Source organism: Syngnathoides biaculeatus, chromosome 21 (genome assembly GCF_019802595.1).
Source record: "Syngnathoides biaculeatus isolate LvHL_M chromosome 21, ASM1980259v1, whole genome shotgun sequence".
Classification (NCBI taxonomy): domain Eukaryota; kingdom Metazoa; phylum Chordata; class Actinopteri; order Syngnathiformes; family Syngnathidae; genus Syngnathoides; species Syngnathoides biaculeatus.
This window is the reverse complement of record NC_084660.1, coordinates 6,606,703-6,629,232: the sequence shown is the minus strand read 5'-3', so window position 1 is coordinate 6,629,232 and position 22,530 is coordinate 6,606,703. Positions and strand designations below refer to the sequence as shown.

The 22,530-nt window shown below is 52.0% G+C and overlaps 5 protein-coding genes across 13 annotated transcripts; all 5 read right to left on the bottom strand.

Moving 5' to 3' along the window:
• Window positions 1-575: 575 nt before the first annotated feature.
• On the bottom strand, window positions 576-8,422 carry gc2 (guanylyl cyclase 2). 6 transcript variants are annotated; one of them, XM_061808819.1, is made up of 24 exons: window positions 7,938-8,422; window positions 6,243-6,550; window positions 6,037-6,165; window positions 5,752-5,931; window positions 5,570-5,687; window positions 5,202-5,503; window positions 4,935-5,066; window positions 4,720-4,823; window positions 4,340-4,458; window positions 4,198-4,282; window positions 4,033-4,129; window positions 3,846-3,968; window positions 3,657-3,737; window positions 3,405-3,581; window positions 3,142-3,298; window positions 2,920-3,069; window positions 2,696-2,844; window positions 2,440-2,603; window positions 2,172-2,364; window positions 1,936-2,110; window positions 1,692-1,790; window positions 1,535-1,629; window positions 1,388-1,473; window positions 576-1,062 (listed from the first exon to the last, which is right to left on the bottom strand). In XM_061808819.1, the coding sequence occupies exons 2-24, from the start codon at window positions 6,516-6,518 to the stop codon at window positions 939-941; spliced, it is 3,315 nt and encodes a 1,104-aa protein (XP_061664803.1). In that variant the 5' UTR covers window positions 6,519-6,550; window positions 7,938-8,422; the 3' UTR covers window positions 576-938. The 6 variants fall into 6 exon arrangements, with proteins under 6 accessions (XP_061664803.1, XP_061664800.1, XP_061664799.1 ...); XM_061808816.1 differs by having other exon boundaries at window positions 1,692-2,110; window positions 7,938-8,209; window positions 8,290-8,383; XM_061808815.1 differs by having other exon boundaries at window positions 1,692-2,110.
• A 1,823-nt stretch (window positions 8,423-10,245) lies between these two features.
• On the bottom strand, window positions 10,246-11,706 carry LOC133494729 (tubulin polyglutamylase ttll6-like). The gene is made up of 4 exons (XM_061808822.1): window positions 10,997-11,706; window positions 10,695-10,926; window positions 10,455-10,587; window positions 10,246-10,382 (listed from the first exon to the last, which is right to left on the bottom strand). Exons 1-4 carry the CDS (start codon window positions 11,056-11,058, stop codon window positions 10,252-10,254), a joined length of 558 nt encoding a protein of 185 aa, XP_061664806.1. The 5' UTR covers window positions 11,059-11,706; the 3' UTR covers window positions 10,246-10,251.
• A 1,183-nt stretch (window positions 11,707-12,889) lies between these two features.
• LOC133494416 (uncharacterized) lies at window positions 12,890-16,916 on the bottom strand. 3 transcript variants are annotated; one of them, XM_061808232.1, is made up of 2 exons: window positions 16,673-16,916; window positions 12,890-15,580 (listed from the first exon to the last, which is right to left on the bottom strand). In XM_061808232.1, the coding sequence occupies exon 2, from the start codon at window positions 15,550-15,552 to the stop codon at window positions 13,816-13,818; it is 1,737 nt and encodes a 578-aa protein (XP_061664216.1). In that variant the 5' UTR covers window positions 15,553-15,580; window positions 16,673-16,916; the 3' UTR covers window positions 12,890-13,815. The 3 variants fall into 3 exon arrangements, with proteins under 3 accessions (XP_061664216.1, XP_061664215.1, XP_061664217.1); XM_061808231.1 differs by lacking the exon at window positions 16,673-16,916 and adding an exon at window positions 16,289-16,344; XM_061808233.1 differs by lacking the exon at window positions 16,673-16,916 and adding an exon at window positions 16,156-16,270.
• A 418-nt stretch (window positions 16,917-17,334) lies between these two features.
• LOC133494418 (AP-1 complex subunit sigma-1A) lies at window positions 17,335-19,902 on the bottom strand. 2 transcript variants are annotated; one of them, XM_061808235.1, is made up of 4 exons: window positions 19,718-19,902; window positions 18,695-18,982; window positions 18,483-18,620; window positions 17,335-18,397 (listed from the first exon to the last, which is right to left on the bottom strand). In XM_061808235.1, exons 1-4 carry the CDS (start codon window positions 19,718-19,720, stop codon window positions 18,350-18,352), a joined length of 477 nt encoding a protein of 158 aa, XP_061664219.1. In that variant the 5' UTR covers window positions 19,721-19,902; the 3' UTR covers window positions 17,335-18,349. The 2 variants fall into 2 exon arrangements, with proteins under 2 accessions (XP_061664219.1, XP_061664221.1); XM_061808237.1 differs by having other exon boundaries at window positions 18,695-18,959.
• A 229-nt stretch (window positions 19,903-20,131) lies between these two features.
• Window positions 20,132-22,422, bottom strand: zgc:92429 (uncharacterized protein LOC445063 homolog). Its single transcript, XM_061808234.1, has 11 exons — window positions 22,408-22,422; window positions 22,182-22,304; window positions 22,018-22,067; window positions 21,884-21,940; window positions 21,639-21,793; window positions 21,454-21,557; window positions 21,304-21,356; window positions 21,131-21,201; window positions 20,964-21,066; window positions 20,713-20,895; window positions 20,132-20,653 (listed from the first exon to the last, which is right to left on the bottom strand). Exons 2-11 carry the CDS (start codon window positions 22,243-22,245, stop codon window positions 20,237-20,239), a joined length of 1,257 nt encoding a protein of 418 aa, XP_061664218.1. The 5' UTR covers window positions 22,246-22,304; window positions 22,408-22,422; the 3' UTR covers window positions 20,132-20,236.
• Between the last annotated feature and the right edge of the window lie 108 nt (window positions 22,423-22,530).

Here is a 22,530-nt window from a genome sequence, read left to right as displayed (position 1 = left end):
CACTTGCGGATTCGGATTTAATTATGTGAATTTGTTTTGAATTAAAATTCATTGAAATCGTTCCCCAAGCGAGCTGTTCGGGGGTTCAAATAAAAAAACATGAATTATCTCGCTCCCGGCCGTTGTTGCAAAAACATGCGCCTCCCCACACGGCGCCCTCTAGCGGCGAGGGCGGGCCACTGCAGTAAGCGCAATTGTCCTGCTGACAAGAGAGAGCCAGCCAAGCTAAAACACACACAAGGGATGCACAATGGAGCGCGTGCTTGGCTTTGTTCACGGTGCTAATCCAACGCAAGCACAGTAGCAACGTTGCTCCTGCTGCTGTTGTTGTTTGTTTCACTTTTGGCCTTTAGCTCAACTTTGGTTCAAACTTTTTTTTCTTTTTAAGCATTTAAAGAACCCGACAGCAGCACTTCCCGTAGCGGGGTTGGATCGTTCGATCATTATTTACTCCAAATAATGTATCTTTGTTTTCTCCGTACGCAAGCAACGTATATTAAGACGTGCATGACAGAATGCAGACTTTATGATTTATTATGGATGGTGCATTTACATAAAAATACATAGATTCCCAAACATAATCTGCATCTAAACTGCAAAGCGTGTCTTGACACCCATCAACATACTTGAATCGATACTCCTAACTCTATCCTGAGCTGTACCTAGTCCTGCTCAAAGAGGCAAAGCCAGATCACTCGGAACACTACGGTGGAGCGTCAAGTCCGGTCCTTTCCGTCTTGTCTGCCGGAGGCGAGGGGGGATAATCTGCACTCGTCAGTCGCTGACGGCGCATCTGCAGATCCCCGCTTTGCTGAGTCGCTCTTGTTCTAGTCCCGGGGGCCGGCGCGACGCCGTCTCCTCGATTCATCTGACGCTTAATCCACGCACGCGCGCGCACAAAACCGCACTAAGCGTTCGCGGAGGAAGCGAGAATCCGCTCAGGGCCGCGACGCCGCGACGTCGTTGTCCTCGCAGAGTTGCGCGACCACGCGGATGTGCGAGAGCTTCCGCACGGCCTTGTAGAACGCTCGCCTCAAGTCTTTTGGCTCGTTGGCGGCCGCGCTGGAGAGGAGGGAAGGAAGGGAAATGAAATGCAACGACGTGGCGCGAACGCCGTTTTCACGAGCGAAAGGCATTCCGACGCATTTGGGGATTTGAATCTTGTAAAGGAGAGGAACTGAGTTTGGCCAGCAATTTCCCAAAATTGCGACTCTCCTTGAACTAGTCGGCCCAAACTGTTTGCCAGCAGTGTTATGCATTTTGAATCATACATAACATTACCTCAGTTTTCCTTCTTTACAAGTCGCCCTCCCCGTCTCGGCACGTGGGCCATTTGCCCGATGGGATCCCGTCGACGGCTTGAACGCGCACAAACGGATCGGCCTACCCCGATTTGAGCTCCGGAGGTACAGGAAGAGGTTTGGTGAATCCGTCCCGCCCGACCAGCCAGTAGGTCTCTTCTTTTCCTTTCCCCTAAACGAGAAGAGATGAGAAAGCGACTCCCGGAGAGTTCGCGCGGTGGCGAGCGTCCCACCTTCACTTCCGACCGTCCCCTGAACTCCAGCTTGTAGCCCAGGTTGAGCTCGCGCAGGACTTTGACGGTGTTCTGGTGCACGTGGATCCTGGAGGCTGGAAAGAGGCCCAATCGAGCAGAAAGCCGACGCGGGCGTTTGCGCGGCCGCGACACTTACGCAGCCCGCTGGACTCCATGCGAGAGGCGGTGGTCACCGTGTCTCCAAATAAGCAGTAGCGCGGCATCGTGAGGCCCACGACGCCTGCGACGCACGGGCCTGCGCGCGCCCGGATGCGATAGGTCAGGTCGCCGTGGTGACCCACCCCGAAAAATCGACACATCACCACATTTGGCTGGTCTTTTATTTAAAAAAAAAAACAAAACAAAACAGCTGTATTTACGTCTCGGCGGCTTTCGCGCACCTGTGTGCAGCCCAATGCGGATCCTGACGGGAACGTCCGGCATGTGCCTCATCTTGAAGGTTCCCACCGCGCTCAGGATGTCGAGGGACATGTTGGCAATCTCCGCCACGTGCCGCTTGCCGTTGGGCACGGGGACGCCCGACGCCACCATGTAGGCGTCGCCGATCGTCTCCACCTGCGCGGGCGGCGAATGTGAGAGGCTGTCGCGGGGCGGGCGGCGGTCGCCGAGGCGGCACCTTGTAAACGTCGTGGTTGCCGATGATGGCGTCGAAGAGGGTGTAGAGGCTGTTGAGCAGGTCCACCACCTCGATGGGCTCGCTGTGGGCCGAGATGGTCGTGAATCCCACGATGTCGCTGAAGTACAGCGACACGCTGTCGAAATACTCGGGCACCACGGTGCCTCCCATCTTCAGGGCCTCCGCCACCGAGCTGAAAACAAAGCAACGGCGCAAAATCCGCCGGGGCTCCGAAAGGAAGGCACGATGAGGGCGCGCGGCGTCTCACGGCGGCAACATCTGCGTCAGCAGCTTCTCCGTCTTCTGCTTCTCGATCTCCAGCTCCTCGGTTCGCTCTCGGATCAGCTCCTCCAGGTTGGACGAGTACTGCTCCAGCATCCGCAGCATGGAGTCGATGATGTTGGTCTTCTTGCCCTTGTTGATGTCCTTGAACTGGAACAAGACGTGACCCTTAAAGAGTTAAAGCACCGCGACGTACACGCTAGCCAGTGTTAGCGTCGATCGCAACGATGGCAAGCGCCAACCTTGTCAAATATCTCCTCGAACGTGGGTCTCTTTTCCACGAGTTCGCTCCAGCACTGCTTCATCAGTTGGATGCACTCCAGCGGCGCGCAGTCCACGCCGACCAGCGGCCGACACAGAGGAGGCGGTCTGCGCAGCTTCTCGATCACTTCTGAAACCGGAACCGGAACCCTTAAAGGGGCCGCCCCGAGCGTCGAGCTGCGCGTTGGCCGCGCCGTCGCTTAACCTGCGGCCGACAGATCCAGGGTGCAGAAGGGAGGCCCCCGGATCAGCACTTCCTGCATGATGACGGCGAAGCTGTACACGTCGCCGGGCAGCGACCCGCGGAGGCCCGGCTGAGGCCCCCTGAGGAGCTCCGGCGCCGTCCACAACAATTCTGGCGAGCGCGGCCGCTTTACTCGCAACTCTGAGCTCGGTCACCGAGAACTTTTTTGTGGCATTTTCTCACCATCAGCCGGTGGTTCCGCGTAGGGGAACCTCTGAGCATCCAGAACCTCATTGTAACCGTAGTCCGTGATCTTCAGCACGAAGCGGCCGTCCACCACACAGTTCCGAGACTTCAGGCGGGAGTGAGGGACGCCGCAGTGGTGGAGGTACTTCATACCCTGGCGTGGCGAACACGTTAACATTTCAGGCTCCTCAGATTAGTGTGCCTTGACGGGGGCAGAACCGTCCCAATTTCAAATCGTTGCTCTGAAAACGAACGTCGACCTTGATCAGATCCAGCAGCAGGGAGGACTTGAACATCCAGTCCAGCTTGACGTCGTCGTTCAGGAGCAGATCTTCCAGGCTGCCCCTGGAGCAAAACTCGGTCACGATGGCAAACACGCCGCAGTCCAGGAAGAAGCCCAGGAAAGGGTTGACGTTCTCGTGTCGCATGTCCTTCATCTGCCGGCGGGTGTTGATCGTGGTTTCACTTTTGCGCCGTGCGAGCGGCGCCGCCCGATGATCGCGTGACCTCACCAGCTCAAACAGGTCACTCGTTTTGGGGTTGATGCTGCTGAACGAGCCGTCGGGAAGTCTCTTGAGCCAGGCCCAGTCCCCCTGGTGGACAGAACGTAGAATCCTTTTCCAAGTGGGACATTTTCATTGACATTCATTGATATTTTCCTGCAATCCCCCCAAATTGGGTCAGCGGAGAATCCCTCTCACCTGGTAAATGACGACGTTGGAGTTGTCGTAGGTGGCGGGCGATCGGGTGGAGGCGGGTGACATGATGCTGCTTTCCGACGTGCTCTTCGTGCCACCGGTCCGGCTGTCGTCCAGGCTCAGCTTCTGGAAGGAGTTTTTAGTTCTGAAACGTTCTCGATTCTGGCAAATCCTACATTGTACGGCGTACCTTGTTGCTAAGCGATGGGTTGATAAAGGTAACATCGGCTAAAGTCAGCAAGATCTTGTTCGGGCCCCTGACCAGCCGGATCTGGTTGACACGTCGCCTGGGGAACAAGAGACAGTCTTTCCGTCGACAAAGTACTGGGCTCAAGTCCCGTGGCAGCAGACTTACCGCGTGAAGTAAATCAGCACCGCGATCAGCAAGCAGGTGCCAGCGCCTCCGATCGCGACGCTAACGGCGGAAAAAAGATCCACCCCTGGAGAGAAAAGACCCGAGTATCCCGCGCAATCCTTCGACGGTCATCGCGCCTCACCCGCTGAGCAGATGACGCTTGCGGTGAACCAGCACGGGGCGTCGCGTCCAGGTCTGGAGTTCCCGGGGAAGTGGACCTCTCGGCCCAGGAAGCGCACCGAGTCGGACTCCATGTCCAGCCTTTCGTCGCAGGGAAACACGAGTTCGTCTTCAGTTCGGCGGGTCCAAGGAACCGAGTGCTACGTTGTCACTGCACTTCGGCAGGCTCCGTCTTACTTACTTTACTCGCTACATTAGAACACAGATAATATTTTCTCTTCCCGACTTATTAAAAATAGGCTTTTTCCTTTTTTTTTAACTCTACTTCTATTTACGTAGTGACTATGCGAGTACTTTTGACGCCTCTGAGTTCCAATTGTAAACATTTCACACGGTAGTTACCTGTGAGTCGGCACCAGCTCTGAGGAGCGTCCGTCCGTGTCGAGTACGACGTAATCCAATAAAACATTTCCGGAAGCATCCGATTTCATGGCATGGCTGAAGCCCTGCGATATGAATCAGTCGATATAAGGACGCGCGTTCAAAGATCAACCGCCAGCCCTCTCAAATCAACGCGGAGATTTGACTTCTGAAGCCGTCAACGGCAGGGAGTGTACCTCGAAGTTTTGGTTGCGCACTTGTTGCGCGACATTCCCACCGGACAGCCACTCTTTGGAAACCCGAACCCGCTGGACGCTGCGAGCAACGAGGACCACGGAGCTGTAGATGGTGCCGAAGAGGGGAGACACCTGCAGGACCGAGCAGGAAGTCGCCATCATAAGTGTTCCAAAGACAACATATTAGGTAATGCCAACAACGAGGCGCAGAGTCAGAGTACAGGCCTGGTGGTCTTATGAAATCTCCACATGCCGACGTGCTGTCACCTGCTGTGGTTTGAGCGTCCGCGCCAGCTCGCCCTTCTCCACGGCCTCCCCGAAGGCGTCCGTGAACGACGCCCGGGGCGAGTCGACTGTGACGGTGAGTACGGCGTCGTAGGCCCGCCGCAGTTTGCGGTTGCTCCTCAGGACCGGATGGCTCGCATTGCGGTACGGGAGGCTGTAGAGCAGCGCGTCGTAGGGCACGAACACGAAGGAGCCGTCGATCATCCGCATGTCGTGGGCCGCCTCCAACAGCAGCTGCTGAAGCTCGCCGCCGATCAGCGCTGAGTGCATGCAGAGGATCAGCACTAGGGGGCGCCAAACGAGCGTTAGACGGGGAAGGCCAATCCGTGGAAAAGCAGAAGGACCCGCACCTCGTATTTCTTTCATCTTGCGAACTTTTGCCAGAGTCTCCCTGATGCTGTGAGATGAGTTCTCCGTGATGCCAACCAGTCTGGCAGGCAGACCGTGGGCCCGGAGGGACTCGGCCACCTAAAACCGCCAACATGACGAGGACGGGCCAAAACCCAATGGGATGAAACGTTCGCACTCCGACCTTGGTCGCCGTCTCCACCCAGATGTCGTCCGAGGCGGCGATGATCCCCATGTGAGCCCACCGGAAGTACCTCATCACCCGTAGGAGCACCCAAGTGGGCCTGGGCATGGAGCGGGCGAAGGTCGGGTGGCTCCGGGCGCGATCCAAGTCGTAGCTCACGCAGCCCCATGCAAACAAAGCCTGAACGATGAATGAGTGATTACTAAAATTTGAGCCATCAGAGAAAAAATTTTGACATTGCACTTGAAAAAAAAGCGTGCAACTACCGCCCAACGAACGACTCACTTTGTTCCAGCCGTTGCTCAGCATTGAGGCGGCGTCGCAGTACCCCGGATTGGCTGGTCCCACGTAAGCGGAGGCTTTGGTGTGGAATGCCAAAAACCTCTCCAGAGCTCTCGAGGTCTCGCACGGCTCCTGACAGACGACATCAGTCACAAAAAGTTCAGGATGTGTGGCCCTAAACTTTTTGCGAGTGCCAGGCGGGTGCCGACCTGCAGCAGGACGTAGTCAAAGGTGCCGGCGTAGGACAGCGCGGGGTCCTTGTTGATGTGGTCTACAGCCAGCTGGGCCGCCACGTCGGGCAGGGCTTTGGCGAAGTTGGGGTCACACTCCCAGGGGCCCACCACCCCGACCCGGAACACTGCCGCCCGGCCCAGGCGGGGGAGCGAGCACACCGAGGCCAAAAGCACCAGGAGGAACCTCGCCGGGGGACGGCAGCCGGAGGAAGAGGCGCCGCCGCGGGCCCGCTTCCGGCTTTGAGAGACCATGGTGAAGTTTAGCGCCGGGAGGTCGCGACGAGCTAAAATCATACGGTAGCGTTTTCATTTCACTTGACGAGGCAAAGCTGCGACATCGCGGTAGGAGCGAGCGCCCACACCGGCAGGCGGCCAAAAACGGATTAACTCTTGTGACCCTCATAACTGCGCTGATTATAATCCTAGACTTTGCTAATCCCTCCTTTATTTAAAACAGCTGAATATTTACTGCAAGTGAGTCACTGTTCTGTAATAACTGCCACATTTCCCAACTGACTAATTTCATTTATTATTATTTTTACTACAGCGAAGAAAATAAGTATTTGAACACCCTGCTGTTTTGCAAGTTCTCCCACTTCGAAATCATGGAGGGCTCTGACATTTTCATCGTAAAAATCCAGAAAATCGCAAACGACTGTGGCTGTGTTCTTCGGATCGTTGAAAGACGCAGCCACGACCCATCTTCAATGCTCTGACTGAGGGAAAGCGGTTGCTGCCCAAAATCTCACAATCCATGGCCGCGCTCATCCTCTCCTTAATACAGTGCAGTCGTCCTGTCCCACGTGCAAAAAAACACCCCCAAACTATGATGCTACCACCCCCATGCTTCACAGTAGGGACGGTGTTCTTGGGATGGAACTCATCAATTGTCTTCCTCCAAACACGGTTCGTGCAATGACGACCTAAAAGTTCCATTTTGGTCTCATCTGACCACAAAACTTTCTCCCTTGACTCCTGTGTATTCCCAACAGTCACCTTGGAAACGGCGGTCCCAGCTCGTTTCAGGTCATTGACCAAACAAGTCCCGTCGTGTAGTCTTGGGCTGGTTCCTCACCTTTCTAAGGATCACTGAGACCCCCACGAGATGATATGTTGCACGGGGCTCCGCTCCGATTGAGATTGACCGTCACGTTTAACTTCTTCCATTTTCTCACGATTACTCCAACAGTGGAGCTTTTTTCACCAAGCTGCTTGCCAATTTTTGTCTGTAGCCCTTTCCAGCTGTGTGGACTTGTACAATTTTGTCTCTGGTGTCTTTGGACAGCTCTTTGGTCTTGGCCATGTTACAAGTTTGACCTTTACTGATTGTACGGGGTGGACAGGTCTCTTTATGCAGCTGACCTCACATGGATGCACCTGATTCAGGATGATACACGGAGTGGAGGTGGACTTTTAAAGGCGGACTAACAGGTCTTTGAGGGTCAGAATTCTAGCTGATAGGCAGGTGTTCAAATACGTATTTGCAGCTGTACCACACAAATAAATCCTCTAATAATTCTTTTTAGATGATCTCTCTCACAGTGGACATGCACCTACGGTGAAAATTTCAGACCTCTCCATGATTTCTAAGTGGAAGAACTTGCAATATAGCAAGGTGTTCAAATACTTATTTTCCTCACTGTAGAATGCTCATTAAAAGATGTTCCCTACCATGCACGGGCGAGATGAAGGAGTCACGTTTCCGTCGGCAAAAAGTCCCCCACCCCTGCGGCGAGATGTCCGCTCGATGTCTTCCTGAAACATTTCGGCGCCCTCACGACATCGCGGGATGATCAGACACAAAAGGTCCTCATGGCGGCCAAGTTCTGGTGCGTGTAGACCTGCCTGACAGATTAGATGAAAATCCGATCGTGAGCTCTCGCAGCATTAAGATGCGCGCCGCTTACGCGACTCTGCAATTTCCAAAAACGCATCTGAAAACCCTGAAAAAAAAAAAGAAAAAAAAAAAAAACAATGCAAGACTGCAAATAAACACGGAAAGATTTTCGTTTGCTCATCTCACCACAAGATGGCGGTAATGTGTTTTGGATCACATCGCTTTCCATAGCAACAACTACAGAAATGCCGGGAAAGGATTGAAAAACGAAACAAAAAAAAAAAAAAATACTGTATCCGGTGTGGATTACAACTTGCAAGTTTATTTGGATTGCACATTTTCAGAAAGTCCAGTGACGTCGTTGCACTTGCTCCTGTAGAGCCTGTCCTCCACTTTTAAGTACTTGTCGTATTTCTCGTTTCCCTCGCTGGGGTAGATCCTCTTGAAGCCCCCCAGGTGGTCGTCTTCGTAGCTCTCCATCTCCTCCACCATGGTCGCTCGTCGCTGCTGCTCGTTCTCCAGCCTGCCGGGGGCGGGATAAACGTTTATGTGCAAAAAGACAAAAAAAAAAAAAAACCCAAAAAAAACAAGATGGGGCAGAACAGGATCGGACCTCTCTTCTATGCGCACGTTTTGCTTCATGCGCTCCTCCAACTTGCGCTTCTCGTCCTTGATCATCCTGCACCGATCGAAGGGAGCCAAGTTGATGAGGACCAGCGTGTCGTAAAGCAAGGCGTCCTTGACGTCGCGGTCCAGCGGCAGCACGGTGGAGAAATCCGGGGAGTGATTCACCTGGGAATCGATTTAAAAAAAAATAATAATAATAATAAATTCGGGTGAAACATTTGCAAAGTGCGCGCAGCGGCGTGAAAAGCCTTTTAGCGGCGGACCGTTGAACGGTCGAGCAAAAGATGGAAATATAATATAACGATGCTCGCGGGCATATATTCTTTATCCTCTGCGAAAACAAGAACGGCGACCGACTGAAGACGGCGACAAAAGATAGGAAATGGGTCCACCTCCAGCACCCAGGGCCTGTAGTGCTCGTCGAGCAGCACGTCGAAGCCGAGGATCTGGAAGCAGGCGCTGCCCGCCGCGTGTTTGGGGAAGAGCGTGACGTAGCCGTGCTGGATGCGGGAGTGAGCCAAGACCAGCGTCTTGACGATGCCGTCCTCGATGTTGCTCCAGATCTTCTCGCTGTTCCTGTAGCTGGACCTCAGCTGCTTCTTCAGCGTCGACAGCTTCCTACGAGACCGCGGCGGCGTCAAAATAGGCTGTTACACATCCATAACTCATGTATCGGGGTACACTTGGCGCAAAATGCACGCTCGGCGTAACGCTACCGTTTGCTGCCCGTCTTCTCGTCGTGGATGAAGTTCTCGCTGTCCTTGTTGATAGTGAAGTTGGTGAGGTGCATGTACTTGTTATTCTGCCAAACGGAGAGCCATGATAGTTTTTTTTTTTTTTTGATTCCCGGCCTACAGAGCGCGGCTGGTGATCAGCCTCACCGGGTACATTTGGAACGGAAATACCGTTTGGTGCAGACATAGGCCGGTGCCGTGTAAAAGCCGCAAATGCCAACATTGAAACGAGAGATATTTACAAAGAAAGACGATTCGCGGGGAGTTTAACGCTAGCGTTAGCGCGCAGTAAAAATCACTGAGACACGGCAGTAACACGGTAGCGCAGCGCTAACAGGGCCGGACCGGTAAAAGTCGCTTCCTCGGCACATATATTCCACCGGTCTCACTCTTACCGTTTTCCGCTCGAGTGCCCCCTTTCGGACGTAAGAAAAAAAAAAACGCACAAATTAGCCACGTCACCGCATAAACCGCGGAGTTGAAAACGTGTGGAAAAAAGTCACAGTCACGGTAGTTCGTTTTTGAACAGATACACTCAACCGGCGTGCTCACCGCATTTTCCTCCGTCGGGTCTTCGTACTTGACGGTGCAGAAGCGAGCCAGGCCCTCGTTGTACATGTAGATCCTCCAGGGGTAACACGAGGTCACCAGCACGTAGATGCGCATGTCAAACTTGAAGCCGTCGATGAGCAGAGGCTGGGTGAAGGGGGGGGGGGGGGGCGCGTCAGGCGGACTTCTCGCTCCGACGCTCACGCGGGACTCACCTTGTCGATGTATTCCTGGCAGATCATATCGTGTTCCGACTGAACTTTATCCCACGACGTAAAGATGGAGATGCCTTTGCCTTGGCTGCCTGCGTTCGGTTTGCAAATGTAACACTTGTCTTTGTCCCTGGCGTAGGATTTGAACAAGCCGTACCTGGAGAAACACAACGGCCGCGTGTGAGCGCGCCGCGGCTCTAGAAAATGACTCGGGGAAACGGGCAAACACACTCTATGGGGAAGGTCCAAGTTCTGGGGAAAATGTTGTAGTCTTTGGGGAAAAACTTGAGCATGTGCTTCCAGTTCGTTGCTAAGGAATTTTTGTGGCAGATTTCAGTCATTGAGGGCAAATGGTTGATTTTCTGCAACAAAAATACAACAGACAGGCATAAAAAAAGAAAAGGGCAGCGCAGACAGCCGGCATTCGACAAACGGAGAACGCGGCGTCCGAAAACGCGAACTAGAGGACCTGGTACGGTTTCATTTCCTTAAATTTGTCCTCGCAAGGACGGGCGTCGCTCCAAAACAGCGTCCAGTCTTCACCCGCCTTCGTCTCTTTGATGCCTAACTTCTCGGCCGCGCGACGCACTGGCATAAAGAAGATTTTCATTTTTAATTTGCCGCATTTGCGGCTGCGTCCGTCTGGTTTTTCCAACCTACCGCTGTCGTAGCGGCAGTTGGTGAGATTGATGCCCTGGCAACTGCAAGACAAGCAGAAGTCCGTCAGAAGGCTGACGGGTCGCGCCGGTGCGGATGCAAAATTGTATGTACCTGCAAAGTGGAATATCGTCGTCGTCGTCATCTGTGAAAGGGCAGCTGTCCCAAAAAAACATCCTGAACAAAACTCTCGATGTTTACAAATACGCTGGGAAGTACAAGCAGTCACGCCAGATGACAGTCATAGTTTTTCTCTCATTTTTCCGTCACTAAATTACGGACTTTCCGTAATATTTGGCAGCTCAGGGAGGGGGTCCAAATGATAGGCAAGTTTGCAGTTTACTGCCCCTGGAGGCCAACGCGCACACTGCAGACGGAGGAATGTTTTTGCTATAATGCGGCGTCACGTCACTCATCTTTGTCACGCTCTCGTTAAGCACGCGGCGCTCTTTAAAAAAGAATCGTGCTCCGTTTCGATGAGTGCCGCGTGTTGCTTGTCGTCCGCTGTTTACCTGGCCGAGAAGCAAATCAGCCTCGTCGACAAATGCAACTCAAGTTCCGAATTCACGCGAAAAACTAACCGAGGCGAGCTTTTTTTTTTTTTTTTTTTTTCTTAAACAACTTTTAAGAAACGCAAATGCTGAAATAATATCAAAGAGTTGTTTGTTTCTGTACGGGACTTGGCAAAGACCGAATACTCGTGCTCTCAAAAAAGTTAAATCAGCAGATTTTGCTGAAATTTTTCCTGACACGGACAAGTTGTAAGCCATATTGAGCAGTGACTCAAACTATTTTGCTTCCGGTTCACAATAAATAAATGAAAAACTTCCGGGATGCCGTTTCCAGGTAATGTCATCGGTGATGAAATTAGCTGTAAACAATTCGAATTCAATCCCGAAATATCACATTCATTTCTGTAAATACTTCGGAAGAAAGCTTTACTCTACCGGCTTTTCATAATGAGTCGACACATTACATTTTTTCAATAAAAGTCTGAAAACTTATTAAAACTTGCTTTTAAAAAAATATATATCAAAATTCAGGCCCCTAGCATGTTACTATAGCTCGCATAGTTTTTTTTTCTTTATTTTCTTCCATTCATTTTTTTCTAATCATCAATGTATTTATTATTTATATTTAACAGTTAATTTGCATGTCCTTTCCATGAATTAAATGTTTAAAAATGTGCACGTTGTCCAAAGTCGTCCGTTGCAATATGGGTGGTGAAGTTTATAGAAATGCGGGGAATATAAAATCATGAGCTTATTATCTTATATTAACACTATTACGCTGCACAGAAATGGAATAAGTGTGAAAACTCTTTTTTTTTCTCATGCTTTTTAGAATATATCCACTTTTTGATCATATTGCTTGCACTGCATGTGGTTTTAATTGTCTTTTTTTTTAACATTTTGTCATTTGGATTGTTATTGTGCTGTTTTAAATGTTTTATCTCTTTTTTTTTCAAATGCCTTTAATCGTGTAAAGCACGTTGGGTTCCCTCGTGTATGAAATGCGTTACACAAATGAATTTTGCTTTGCATATTAGTGGTTGCTGATGTCTTACTAATCATAAACTATGAACTGATTTCCAGTGGTTGGAGGCAAAGAGGTCAGAACCTCAGCCCGCGGGGGGAATCATCTGACCAGAACTTACCCTCTGGGATCGGTCCGTGTCATAAAGACGACGACCTGGGCAGAAGGAGCCCGGGACGAGGGGAGAAGACGTGAAGTGGATGGCTGCAGCTCTGCCCGCAGAGGTGCGGTGATTCATGATGTCACATGCTGAGGACCGGGGGTGACTCATCCGCCAACATCCACCCTCACGCGGCCGCTGCACAGCAACGCGTTCGACTTTGTAAATGCGGCATCGGCGCACGAGCGCGCGCATTCTGCACCCACGGCAGACGCGAACGCAGTCCCCCAAAACGAGCAAAGCGGACGCGCAGCAGTCCACAGTGAAGCTTCTCATTATTAAAAAAAAAAAAAAAAAAGTCACGGACTTTATTAGTTTATTGTGTGTAGCAAAAGTAGCCACTGACATGCGCATACTTGCATATCCAGCAAACGCATGTTTATTATACAATCACAAGGTACATCGAGAGGCCGTGTACAGGCAACAACACTACACTCGAACAAGGATCTTAAATTTACGACGACATCATCGCTTCGGTCATCTAGAAGCCATTTTTTTTTTTAAAATACATACTTTTTTTTTTTTTTCCCCCTCACTGTTGCATTGTAATCTCCCACGAGAAGACATTTTAGATGCAATTATGTATAAACGTGCACGCTCCTGAACTCGCAAATGCCCTCAAACGTGGTTCAATTCGGTCCCCGCTCGGGTCGGGGGAGGGGGGGAATTCGGCGGGATTGTCGGTGCCGTGGCAGTTTTTGTGCCAACGAGCTCAACAATGTCCAAAAGAGGAGCGTCGCCGTCCTCAAGCGTCGTCGTCCCCCACGTGTGTGCTTACGTCCCGTCCAATCGTCGTCATAAATGGAAGGCATGAAGGCAAATATCATGTCACGGTGACCCGCGAGGTGGCAGATGAGCTGTCGTGTAAACAACCCGCAGGACCACCGGTGATTGTGCGACCCGGTTGAAACGTGACTGGGTGGAATTCAATTCGGAGGAAAGTGGAGACTTGTTGAGAAATACATATTTTGCGGTGGGTTTTTTTTTTCTTTCTTTCTTTTTTAAACATGTACACTGTGGCACTATAGCAACAAGGTAATTGAAGTTGTGCAAAGGGATGAGTCACTGGAGCCATTATGAAGCCGCCTCGCTGCCCCCGCCGTCAAATACTGTACATCTCGCATTTGGAAATACTCTTGTCGCCCCACCCCCTTTAAATGGATGTCAACAGAGAACGAAACGCTCGGCTATCACCCCCGTCGCTACTGCATTTCGATTTTTGATTTGGATTTTTAGTTCAGTCCTGCACCCGCGGCCTCTTCGCGAGAAGCCGCTCGATGTATTTTTCCAGGGGTCCCTTATTGTCGGGCAAGAATCCCTCCGGGCGCGACTGGTAAAACTGCTCCTGCGGAAGAGGGAGCCTGGGAGCCGGCAGCGGTCGCTGGGGGTACACGGGGAGGCGGTATCTGGGGGAGTAGGGCTTGCGCTGGAGGGCGGCGGGGGGCTTCCTCAAGCGGGGCTGCACCCAGTTGAGGTAGCGTTGCTTGGGCCGGAAGGCGTAGGGCCCGTCCCGGGAACCCTGCAGAAAGGCGTTTAAGGCCGCCGAGTGCTTGGGGACGTAGTACCGGTACGCGGGCCGCGGAGGGGGGAAGTAGACGGGGTAGAAGGAGGGCCGCGGGTAGGGGTAGCGTGGCCGTCCCCAAGGGTTCTGCTTCTTGGGCTTCAGGGCCTTCGGCCACGTGTACGGATTGGATAAGGGACCGCTCCAGAATTCCTTGGACCTGGACGGCGATTGCTCTCGAAACCAGTTTTGCAGGAGATGGAGCGCCGGAGAGGGTTGCTTGGAGACCGCGAAGCTGACCGGCGCGTCCTCGGATCCCGGAGGGGAGCCGGGGGCCGACGCGGGCGCTTGCGGGGTGGCGTCCTTCTTCTTCTTCTTCTCCACGTCGCTGATGATGTCCACCACGTCGTCGGCGGGCAGGTGGAGCTTGCTGGAGATCTCGATCAGCTTGTCGATGGTCTGGGGGTCGATGTCGTCTTGGTCCCGGTCTTCCTCTGACCTCTTGTCCTCGGCGGCGTTGGGAGAGGCCGCCGAGGCGTACTTCCTGCTCCCGCCGCCGCCCCCGTTCTGCTTGACCATGTACCGCAGCAGCATGTCCGAGGCGATGTCGGCCAACTTCTCCTCCTCCAGCTTGGCTCGCTGCGCCTCGGCGGCCTGCCGCCTCATCTCCTCTTGCTCCGCTTTGGCCCGGGCCTCCTCTTCCTCAGGACTTAACAGCTCCTCCTCGTCCTCTTCCTCCTGGTCCTGGTCTTTGAAGCCATACACGGCGTTCCCTCTGAAGGACGGAACGTTGAAGGCCTTCTGCGTCTGCTCTTTCCATTTCAGTTTCTTCTTGGACACGGCCACGTTGTTGTTGCCTTTGTCCAACGGGATGATGTCGTTGTAGCTGCTGTAGCCCCGACTCTCCCTCTGCTTCGGCTCCAGACCCCCCCCCCTCTTCACGGCCGTGTCCAAGCGGGGAAATTCCTTCATCACGGTCTCCAGACTCTTGAGCTCCTCCGGGTTGAGCTGCTCCTCCTCGGCGCCGGCTTGCTCGGCCGGCGGTCGCGTCTGGACCGGGACCGTCTGGCTTGTGGTGTGACTGCTCACCCTCTCAGTCATCCTCTCCTCCTCCTCCTGGGCTTTCCTGCTCTCCTCCTTCCCCTGGGCGGCCATCAGCAGCTCCAGCTTCAGCCGGCCATCTCTGTCCCGCTCTTGTCCTTCCGCCGTGTGGTCGTCCTCCCTCCTGGTCTGCGCCCGGGTACGATTGAGCGCGCCGAGCAGGAGCGCCGCGAGCGTTTCGGGATCCAGGTCGTCGAAGAGGTCGTCTGCCTTCGCCCGCCTTTCGGGCATTCCCTCCTCATCTCTCGAGTTCGCCATCTCGGGAGGGATGGCGCGCCGTGTGTCGGGGGTCACGGTGGGGTCGGCGGCGGCGCCCCATCCTAGGAGAACCAGGAGGAGAAGGGCACTTGAGGTGTCGCGGTAACCCATCATGGCCACCAGTAAGCAGGATACGGAATTCCTGGAGACAAAATGGAATCTCATTTAAGTGGCTATATATTTATATTATAAGGTTTCGATATCGACAAGAGAATCGAGAAGGAATCGGCTCAAGGATTCGTGTCGATCACTGGATCAGAATTGCTAAAACTTCCCGAAGCTCAGTTGTGTGAAAAGATAATCAATATCAATTCATTCACAACTTTTCAGAGTTTCATTTTTTTTGGGGGGGGGGGGGGTGAGGGGGGGGGTCCATTCAGATTTCAGACTTTGTGTTGCCATGTCAGTATAATCTCCCCCCGGGCCTTAAGATTCTGTGCCCACCGACATAAAATGACATTTTTTTTCCGGATATATCCATTTCCCGAACCAATCAGGTTTTCAAATTCGTCCTATCGCAGCCGTTGGTCGGTCACACCAAAAGCTCGACCACAGCAGAGCACGTCTGCGCACATTCTTCCATTTAATAATCGGCATTCCCGCAGACCGTGAATCATATTGATTCGGTAACATTAGGAAATATATAGGGATTGTGTTCACGCGGCGTCGCATTTGAAATATAGGTGATCTTAATGAAGTCGGGCAGGGCCCAGGTACCAAATGCGCAGCCCGCCACTGCAGTCCTCCCAGCTCTCCTTCCCTGGCACGGTGTCAACAGACGGGCGACACAGCTCAGCTCTGATTGGCTGAACGGAGCATTGGAAATGGCCACTTCATTAAGGACACCCACCCGATTGAAATCACTGGGGCGACCGTCCGCCTTGGCAAGCAGCCAATCATAAGCATGTTGAATCCCATTAAAACTTAACATGATTTTTTTTTTTTTTTGCGGGGGGGGGGGGCAGCGGTGATTACAGCGCAGCTCTGATGAATAATGATGATGAAGGCAATGATGATGATGACAATACAGAGACCCCATGCACGCATCATAAAGAGTCACGCTTTTGAAATTACACGATTGACAAAATCTGTCAGATCAAAAAATGATCAAACCACAGTTATCTCCATGCACATAAATAATAAACTTTTGATGGTTATTATTGGCAGGTGGGTAAAATTGCAAAAGGGTCGGCTTTTGTGATTCTGTAAAGAAGGTAAACAAGTTGAGACTCACTCAGTGAGGTGGGCACACTGCGAGGGGATTCCAGCCTCCGCTCGTCGGGACGTCACAGTCTTGTTGTCACGCTTCACAGCGCACTTCCTTGAGCGCGTCTCTTCTTTCTTTCTGCGTGTGTCTTGTCGCCGGCAAGATTTTCTTTTTCTTGTTCTTCTGATCTTCACTACTGTTTTTTTTTTTTTTTAAACCTGGACTTCTTTAAATTCCAGAGCCGGGATTCCTCGTCTCCCCGCTTGTCTTGTTTTCAGCACCGCGGACAGCGTCAGGACCTCTTATACCCGCCCACCCGGCCCACGTGACACGTGCGTCAAGCGGCCCCCCCCCATTGACGTCACCAGACTGGCCTCCATTCAGAAGGAATTTCTGCACTATTCGCACCCCCTTCACCCCCCCAAAACCACCGCCAATCAAAACAAAAGAACTGCAGTGCTGCTGTGAATTTGCAGCAAAAGCATAATGACAAGATTATATATATATATATATATAAAAAGAAAAATCCAAAATATTTAACCAATTTAACCCCCTGCCCTCCCGTCCGTCAACACTGCAAACCAGAAAATAAAGAACCCACACACTTCCACATCATCCTCACACACACACAAAAAAAAAAAAAAAATACACATTGAAACAACATAAGACACGCACACAAAATGTAAACATTCGATTTGCTTCAAATATTTTTATTTGACTTAGAAAATCGCTTTCGGGCACCTGGGAAAAAGTCAAACAGATCCGAGGAGCTTGTTTCAGTTTTCTCCACAAAAATAATAAAAAAAAAATACAACCGATTGTTTCTTTTCGACGCATGTTCACTTAAAAAATAATAATAATAAACAACAATTAGTACAACGAAAAAAAAAAGGCATTTGCGTAACATGAGCGACGCGAGTTGAAGTCGAAGCGGGCTGTTAAATGAAATAAAAAACGAGAGTTCCCTCTGTGCTGCCCGTTGGCGTGGGCACGCACATAAAATAAAGCTGTTGCGCCTGACTGCCCCCCCTCACCCCAAACAAAAACAAAAACTGCGAGCCAGCATCCAGAAACAATTGATCCAACCCTCCGTGCACGTCACAGCGCATTACAATAAGTTACCGTGTAACGACACAAATAACTTGGGAAAACTATCCCAGGAAAAAATATTATTATTATTTGAGTGCAGCCAGATATAAAGAAGAAAAAGTCAAAAGCAAAGCGCCCAAAATTCATGTCTGTGCTCGATTCAACCGTTCATTTTAAGATTTATTCTTTTTTCGTGTGCTTTTCCCCCCCATCAACATTCAAAAGTAGCCGCCATGTACTGGAGTTGACGCGTAGAAAAAAAACAAAAAACATCTGCCTCCCTTTGATGTCACGCGCATGTCCCCTGATTGGACGCAACAACAAAAAAATGGCGGCCATCGTCGCGACTTGTGTGATGTTCGACGTCTTTGGTTCCACGTTCTCAACGGATATTTCCGTACGTACAGTTTTTAGCCGTTAAACTCCTCCCCAATACTTTTCCAAAAAAAACAAACAAAAAAAAATGCCGTCTGTACTCATGTTTGCCCCCCTTACCAGCATCCATATTTCTATATCACTCGTACAAATAAAAATACATTTGTGCTGTCGCACGCAGACTCGTACCCACGCTGCGCATGGCGCGAGCTGCGTTCAGTCCTTTTCTCCTTTCCGCCGCTACGCCAGGCCCATCTCCTCCAGGACGCTTCTGGGCGACTCGTCTTCCTGCGGGGACACACGCGCACGCAAAAAGTGGCACGTTACGGTCACCGGGGTCAAGGGTCGGTGGCCAAGTTGAGGGTTAAAGGACCTCCTGCAGGATGTCAGCTTGCTCGATGGCCTTGAGGACGCTCTTCTTGGACGTGTCCTGGATCTCTCCGCCCATCAGGAACTCGTCCAGGATGAAGTAGGCCTTCTCGAAGTTGAAAATGATGTCCAGCTCGCAAACCTAAGTCCAGTACACACGCACGCACGGGTCACGCAACGAAAAACGTGTACCGCGCACACAGACGTGCGACTCACGCTGCCGAAGTATTTATCCAAGAGTTCGACAAAGCGGTGGATGACTTCCAGCGTGATGAGCTCGTTGTCGTGCTCCTCCACGGCGCAGCAGAAATACAAGCTGGCGTAGCGCTTGTACACAATCTTGAGGTCCCTCCACTCCAGGAAGCTGCACATTTTGGGCTTGCGGGCCAGCACGATCTGCATCAGCTCCCTGACCATCTTCTTCTTGTCGCGCTCCGCCGTGGCCGTGTACCACTTCTGCAGCCGCAGCTTGCCCTGCCGACTGAACAGCAGCATGAAGCGCATCTGCAGGAGGGGACGGCGCAAGTTCATTTTGCCTGCGTCCTCGTCGAGACGTCACGACTCCCTCTGGGCTCGTCGGCGCGGCGCTAATATTAGGCGTTCGATGCGGAGGACGAAGAAGGCGCGTCACAGCGCCGAAACGCCGATGCCGTCGTTAGCGTTTAATTAGCAGATTTGCGAGCTGAATGGTTAACGGCGAGCCTCGACAAACACGAACGGAGCTTCTTTTCTGCTCTTTGCAAAATGTATTCATGAATATAATTACTGTAGTGCGAAAATATGTCGTGACCGAACAAGCGTAGCAGCCCCCCCCCCTCCCTCATAGTATTGTAACGGTTATCTTTGGGCTTGCTTGTAACGTGAATGTAAAGCCTGACTAATATGCTAAATATGACGACTTTCCAATTCCACTTCCTCTATTGACGAAAAGCTTATTTTCACATACAGCCTCATTCGTATTGTTGACATTGACGACAGCCCGGGAGATTATTATTTTTTTTTTTTTTGAACGCCCAAGTGATATATAGGTCTCAAATCCAATTAAAAACGGACAGTTGATATCTTTACGAATAAAATTGGCAGGTTTAAACATATTCATTTTGAAGCGTTTTCCAGCTAACGCCGACAGATGTCAGGTGGAGGTAGCCCAGGTAAGGGAGCCACTTCCTGAAACCTTCCACCTTGCTAGCATTAGCTTAGCATACGTTTTCATCAGGGATTTTCGACGGGTCAACTCACCATTTTCCGAGCGTTTTGGGTCGATTCCGCGACGTTTCAGACCAACCCTGCCTGTCGTAGTACCCCGCGGGGGCGATTGGCTGACACCGTGGTTAGTGTTGACACGCGCTCATGTCTGTCAGGTACTGCGAGCGCCCGAATCATCGCTTGCCTCCCCGGCAGGGTTCAACCCCGACTGCGCATGCGCAAACGCTCCCCCCCCCCCCCGTCACGTCCTCTACTGCGCACGCGCAACTCTTCTTCACGACCCGTCACTTGTGGTTCGGGATGTCCGCAATCGAACGCACGTCTGCCACCTGGTGTACATTTTTAGCACTACGCGCAGGCTCGGCCAACAACGATAACGATTCAATTTCCGATTTTACGACTTCATGCTGTGACACAAGCACACAATGAAAATGTTTTATTGGCTGTAAACTCACATTTTAGCATAAAAATTGTCGACACATAAAACTGAGGTTTGTGAGTTACTATTTTGGGAGGTAATATCACAACGTTTTCGATTTTTAATCACAAGTTTTACTCCAGTTCCGGCATGTCTTCGTATCCTTCCTCTTCCTGCTGCCTCCGGAGCTCCTCCAGCTTCTTCTCCTCCTCCATGGCCCTCCTCACCTCCTGCTCCACCTCTTTCCTCTTTACATTGTGCAACTCTTCGACGTCGGCTCGCTGTCGGCCACCGTCGGCCTCGGCTCGCGTCTCCTTCGGCGCCGTGTCGTACGCCCACTCCTCGTCCGAGTCGCTGATGTCGTCGTCGTCGATGTCCCAGTCGGGACGTCGCGAATCCGGGACGTCGTCGCTCTCGTCCTCCGTGGGCTCCGGTTCCGGCTTGTAGTTTGGGTCCTCCAGTTTGCTCCACGTCAGCCGGTCGGCTTTGCGGAGAGTCATTTCCACTTTGGAGGGGACCATGTTGACGACGCTGTGTTCCGCGATGATCACCTGAGACGGGAGGACGGGATGGGATCATCGTAACATAAATATACAACATGTTCACGCACCCCCCAAAGGTGGAAGTCTCGCTTGAAGATCTTGTCGCTCTCAAACTGGATCTGACAGGAGATGGCCGTCCCGTTGGCCTCGACGCAGCTAAACTCCGCGTTGGGGTTCTTGGCGTAGACGGTCACCACGACGCTGCTCGCTGTCTGGTGCCAGTCGTGACGACACGCCACCTTCTTCTTGTCCTTGGCGACGCGACCAAAAATCACCTTCGCGTCCATGTTTTTCCCCATCTAAATTGCTCCGTACACACCTGCTTCGGGACCCAGCGGTGCTTCCCGGCCACGCAGCCCTTCTGGTCAAGGAAGGCGTTGAAGTCCTCGGTTCTGATGCAGCAGCAGCTCCAGTACTTGTACCTGTTGAAGAGATTTCACCATCAGCTGGGATCACCCCCAAGCACACAACCTCTTACATCCTTACCCTTCGTGGAAGACAGGCGCACCCGGGTGGTGTGTGCAGACCTCCAGGTCCGTCTCTTGGCCCTGATAGACCTGAACACACACACACACACACACACACACACACACACTTCTCAGCGTCGGTCATGGGGACCACGAGTGGCAGCGTCCTGACGCCAAAAAGGCCTCACTCACTGTTTTGCATCCTGAATTCTTACACCGTGTTCCTGGCACCACACCTTGGCTCTCTGGGGAAAATCGAAAACGATGTCACTAGCCGGTGTCGCAAAACCAACCTCACACTTCATATTTCAGGGATTATTAGGACAGAACTGTACAAGCGACCTTTCTTCTCCTTTTCAGCTCTCTCGCTCACGTCCAGTTTCTTCAGCTCCTTCGCTAGGGACGCCGCCACTTTAAGGGGCAATTTGGTCTTGGGTTCATCTGAACTGTGCCCGCGCCCCAGATTTGAGGTTTTTTTTTAAAAAAAAAAAAAAAAGTGTGACTTTCGATCAGGAGCCTCGACGTACCTTGGTCTCTCTCTCTGGAGCTTCTCAGAAGACTTGGGTCCCCGATAGATGATCTCGTGCCCATTGGCGCGCTCGCCGCCGGCCTTGTCGGACGACACCTCGGGGAGCAGTGGCTCGCGTGGCTTCACGTCGCTGTGGTGCCCGCGGGTGCAGCCCTGTTAAAAAGAATAAAAAAAAAAAAAAAAACTGCAAAAATTCTCTCTGGGGGGAATCGTAATGCCAAAAACATCCTTGAAGAGTTTTACCTTGATGGAGAGAAATTCAGAGAAGTCTGTCGTCCGCTTGCGGCAGCACGACCAACCCTGTGAGAGGCGGTCATATTTTTTGGAAACGTTTCATTTTGGTCTTCGCCGTCTGGTCGCACCGTGGCAAGCGTTACCTTCAGAGCATCGTGGAAGACGGGGATCCCGGGATGGAAGAGGCAGGAACCTTTCGGTCAGCAGCGTGCGTTCAACATCACATAATCACCATCAGTTGAACTTCATCAATGAAAAATATCAATGCACATCCGAATATTTGTTCAGAATTCCCAGACGCGCTCACCGTCCTTGTTGTCGTCGGCGTCGAACGTCTGCCCGCAGCCTTTGTTGTAGCACAGCAGCGCCATGTCCGCTTCTCCGGCGCCCCGACTCGCTTGTATTCTGGAGGACGCTTCTCCAGAACCTTCTGCGGTCGGGAGAGACCCAGAAGGGGAGAAGGGAGAAAAGGAGGGTCTACCCAAGAGACTCTTCTCTTTCTAGCTGGATGAGAGACAAAAATAGCAGCTCACCTCCCTCCTGACGCTCATTACAGCTGTCAAGGTTTATTTGCGGGCTGGGGGCGGGGTGGGCATTCCTTCTGGTGGTGATAGTGGGGGTCAGCTGTCACCGACGCCTCTGACCGAGACTTGCGG

Bases quoted from the DNA above. Each gene is read 5' to 3' on its own strand.
- LOC133494729 (XM_061808822.1), bottom strand. From the start codon at position 11,058: ATGTTTTTTTGGGACAGCTGCCCTTTCACAGATGACGACGACGACGAT. The intron at 10,927-10,996 runs GTACATACAATT...CTTGTCTTGCAG, and splicing joins GACGATATTCCACTTTGCAG to TTGCCAGGGCATCAATCTCA. The intron at 10,588-10,694 runs GTCCTCTAGTTC...TTTTTGTTGCAG, and splicing joins AGGAAATGAAACCGTACCAG to AAAATCAACCATTTGCCCTC.
- gc2 (XM_061808815.1), bottom strand. From the start codon at position 6,518: ATGGTCTCTCAAAGCCGGAAGCGGGCCCGCGGCGGCGCCTCTTCCTCC. The intron at 5,932-6,036 runs GTGAGTCGTTCG...TTCATCGTTCAG, and splicing joins TGAGCAACGGCTGGAACAAA to GCTTTGTTTGCATGGGGCTG. The intron at 4,130-4,197 runs GTAAGTCTGCTG...CTTGTTCCCCAG, and splicing joins GTGCTGATTTACTTCACGCG to GCGACGTGTCAACCAGATCC.
- zgc:92429 (XM_061808234.1), bottom strand. From the start codon at position 22,245: ATGGCGCTGCTGTGCTACAACAAAGGCTGCGGGCAGACGTTCGACGCC. The intron at 21,202-21,303 runs GTGAGTGAGGCC...GTGTGTGTTCAG, and splicing joins AGAATTCAGGATGCAAAACA to GTCTATCAGGGCCAAGAGAC. The intron at 21,067-21,130 runs GTAAGGATGTAA...TCTCTTCAACAG, and splicing joins GCGCCTGTCTTCCACGAAGG to GTACAAGTACTGGAGCTGCT.
- LOC133494418 (XM_061808235.1), bottom strand. The intron at 18,621-18,694 runs GTGAGTCGCACG...TACTGGACTTAG, and splicing joins TGGATAAATACTTCGGCAGC to GTTTGCGAGCTGGACATCAT. The intron at 18,398-18,482 runs GTCCTTTAACCC...GTGTCCCCGCAG, and splicing joins AAGCTGACATCCTGCAGGAG to GAAGACGAGTCGCCCAGAAG.
- LOC133494416 (XM_061808231.1), bottom strand. From the start codon at position 16,344: ATGCTTATGATTGGCTGCTTGCCAAGGCGGACGGTCGCCCCAGTGATT. The intron at 15,581-16,288 runs GTGGGTGTCCTT...TTTTGTCTCCAG, and splicing joins GCCCCAGTGATTTCAATCGG to GAATTCCGTATCCTGCTTAC.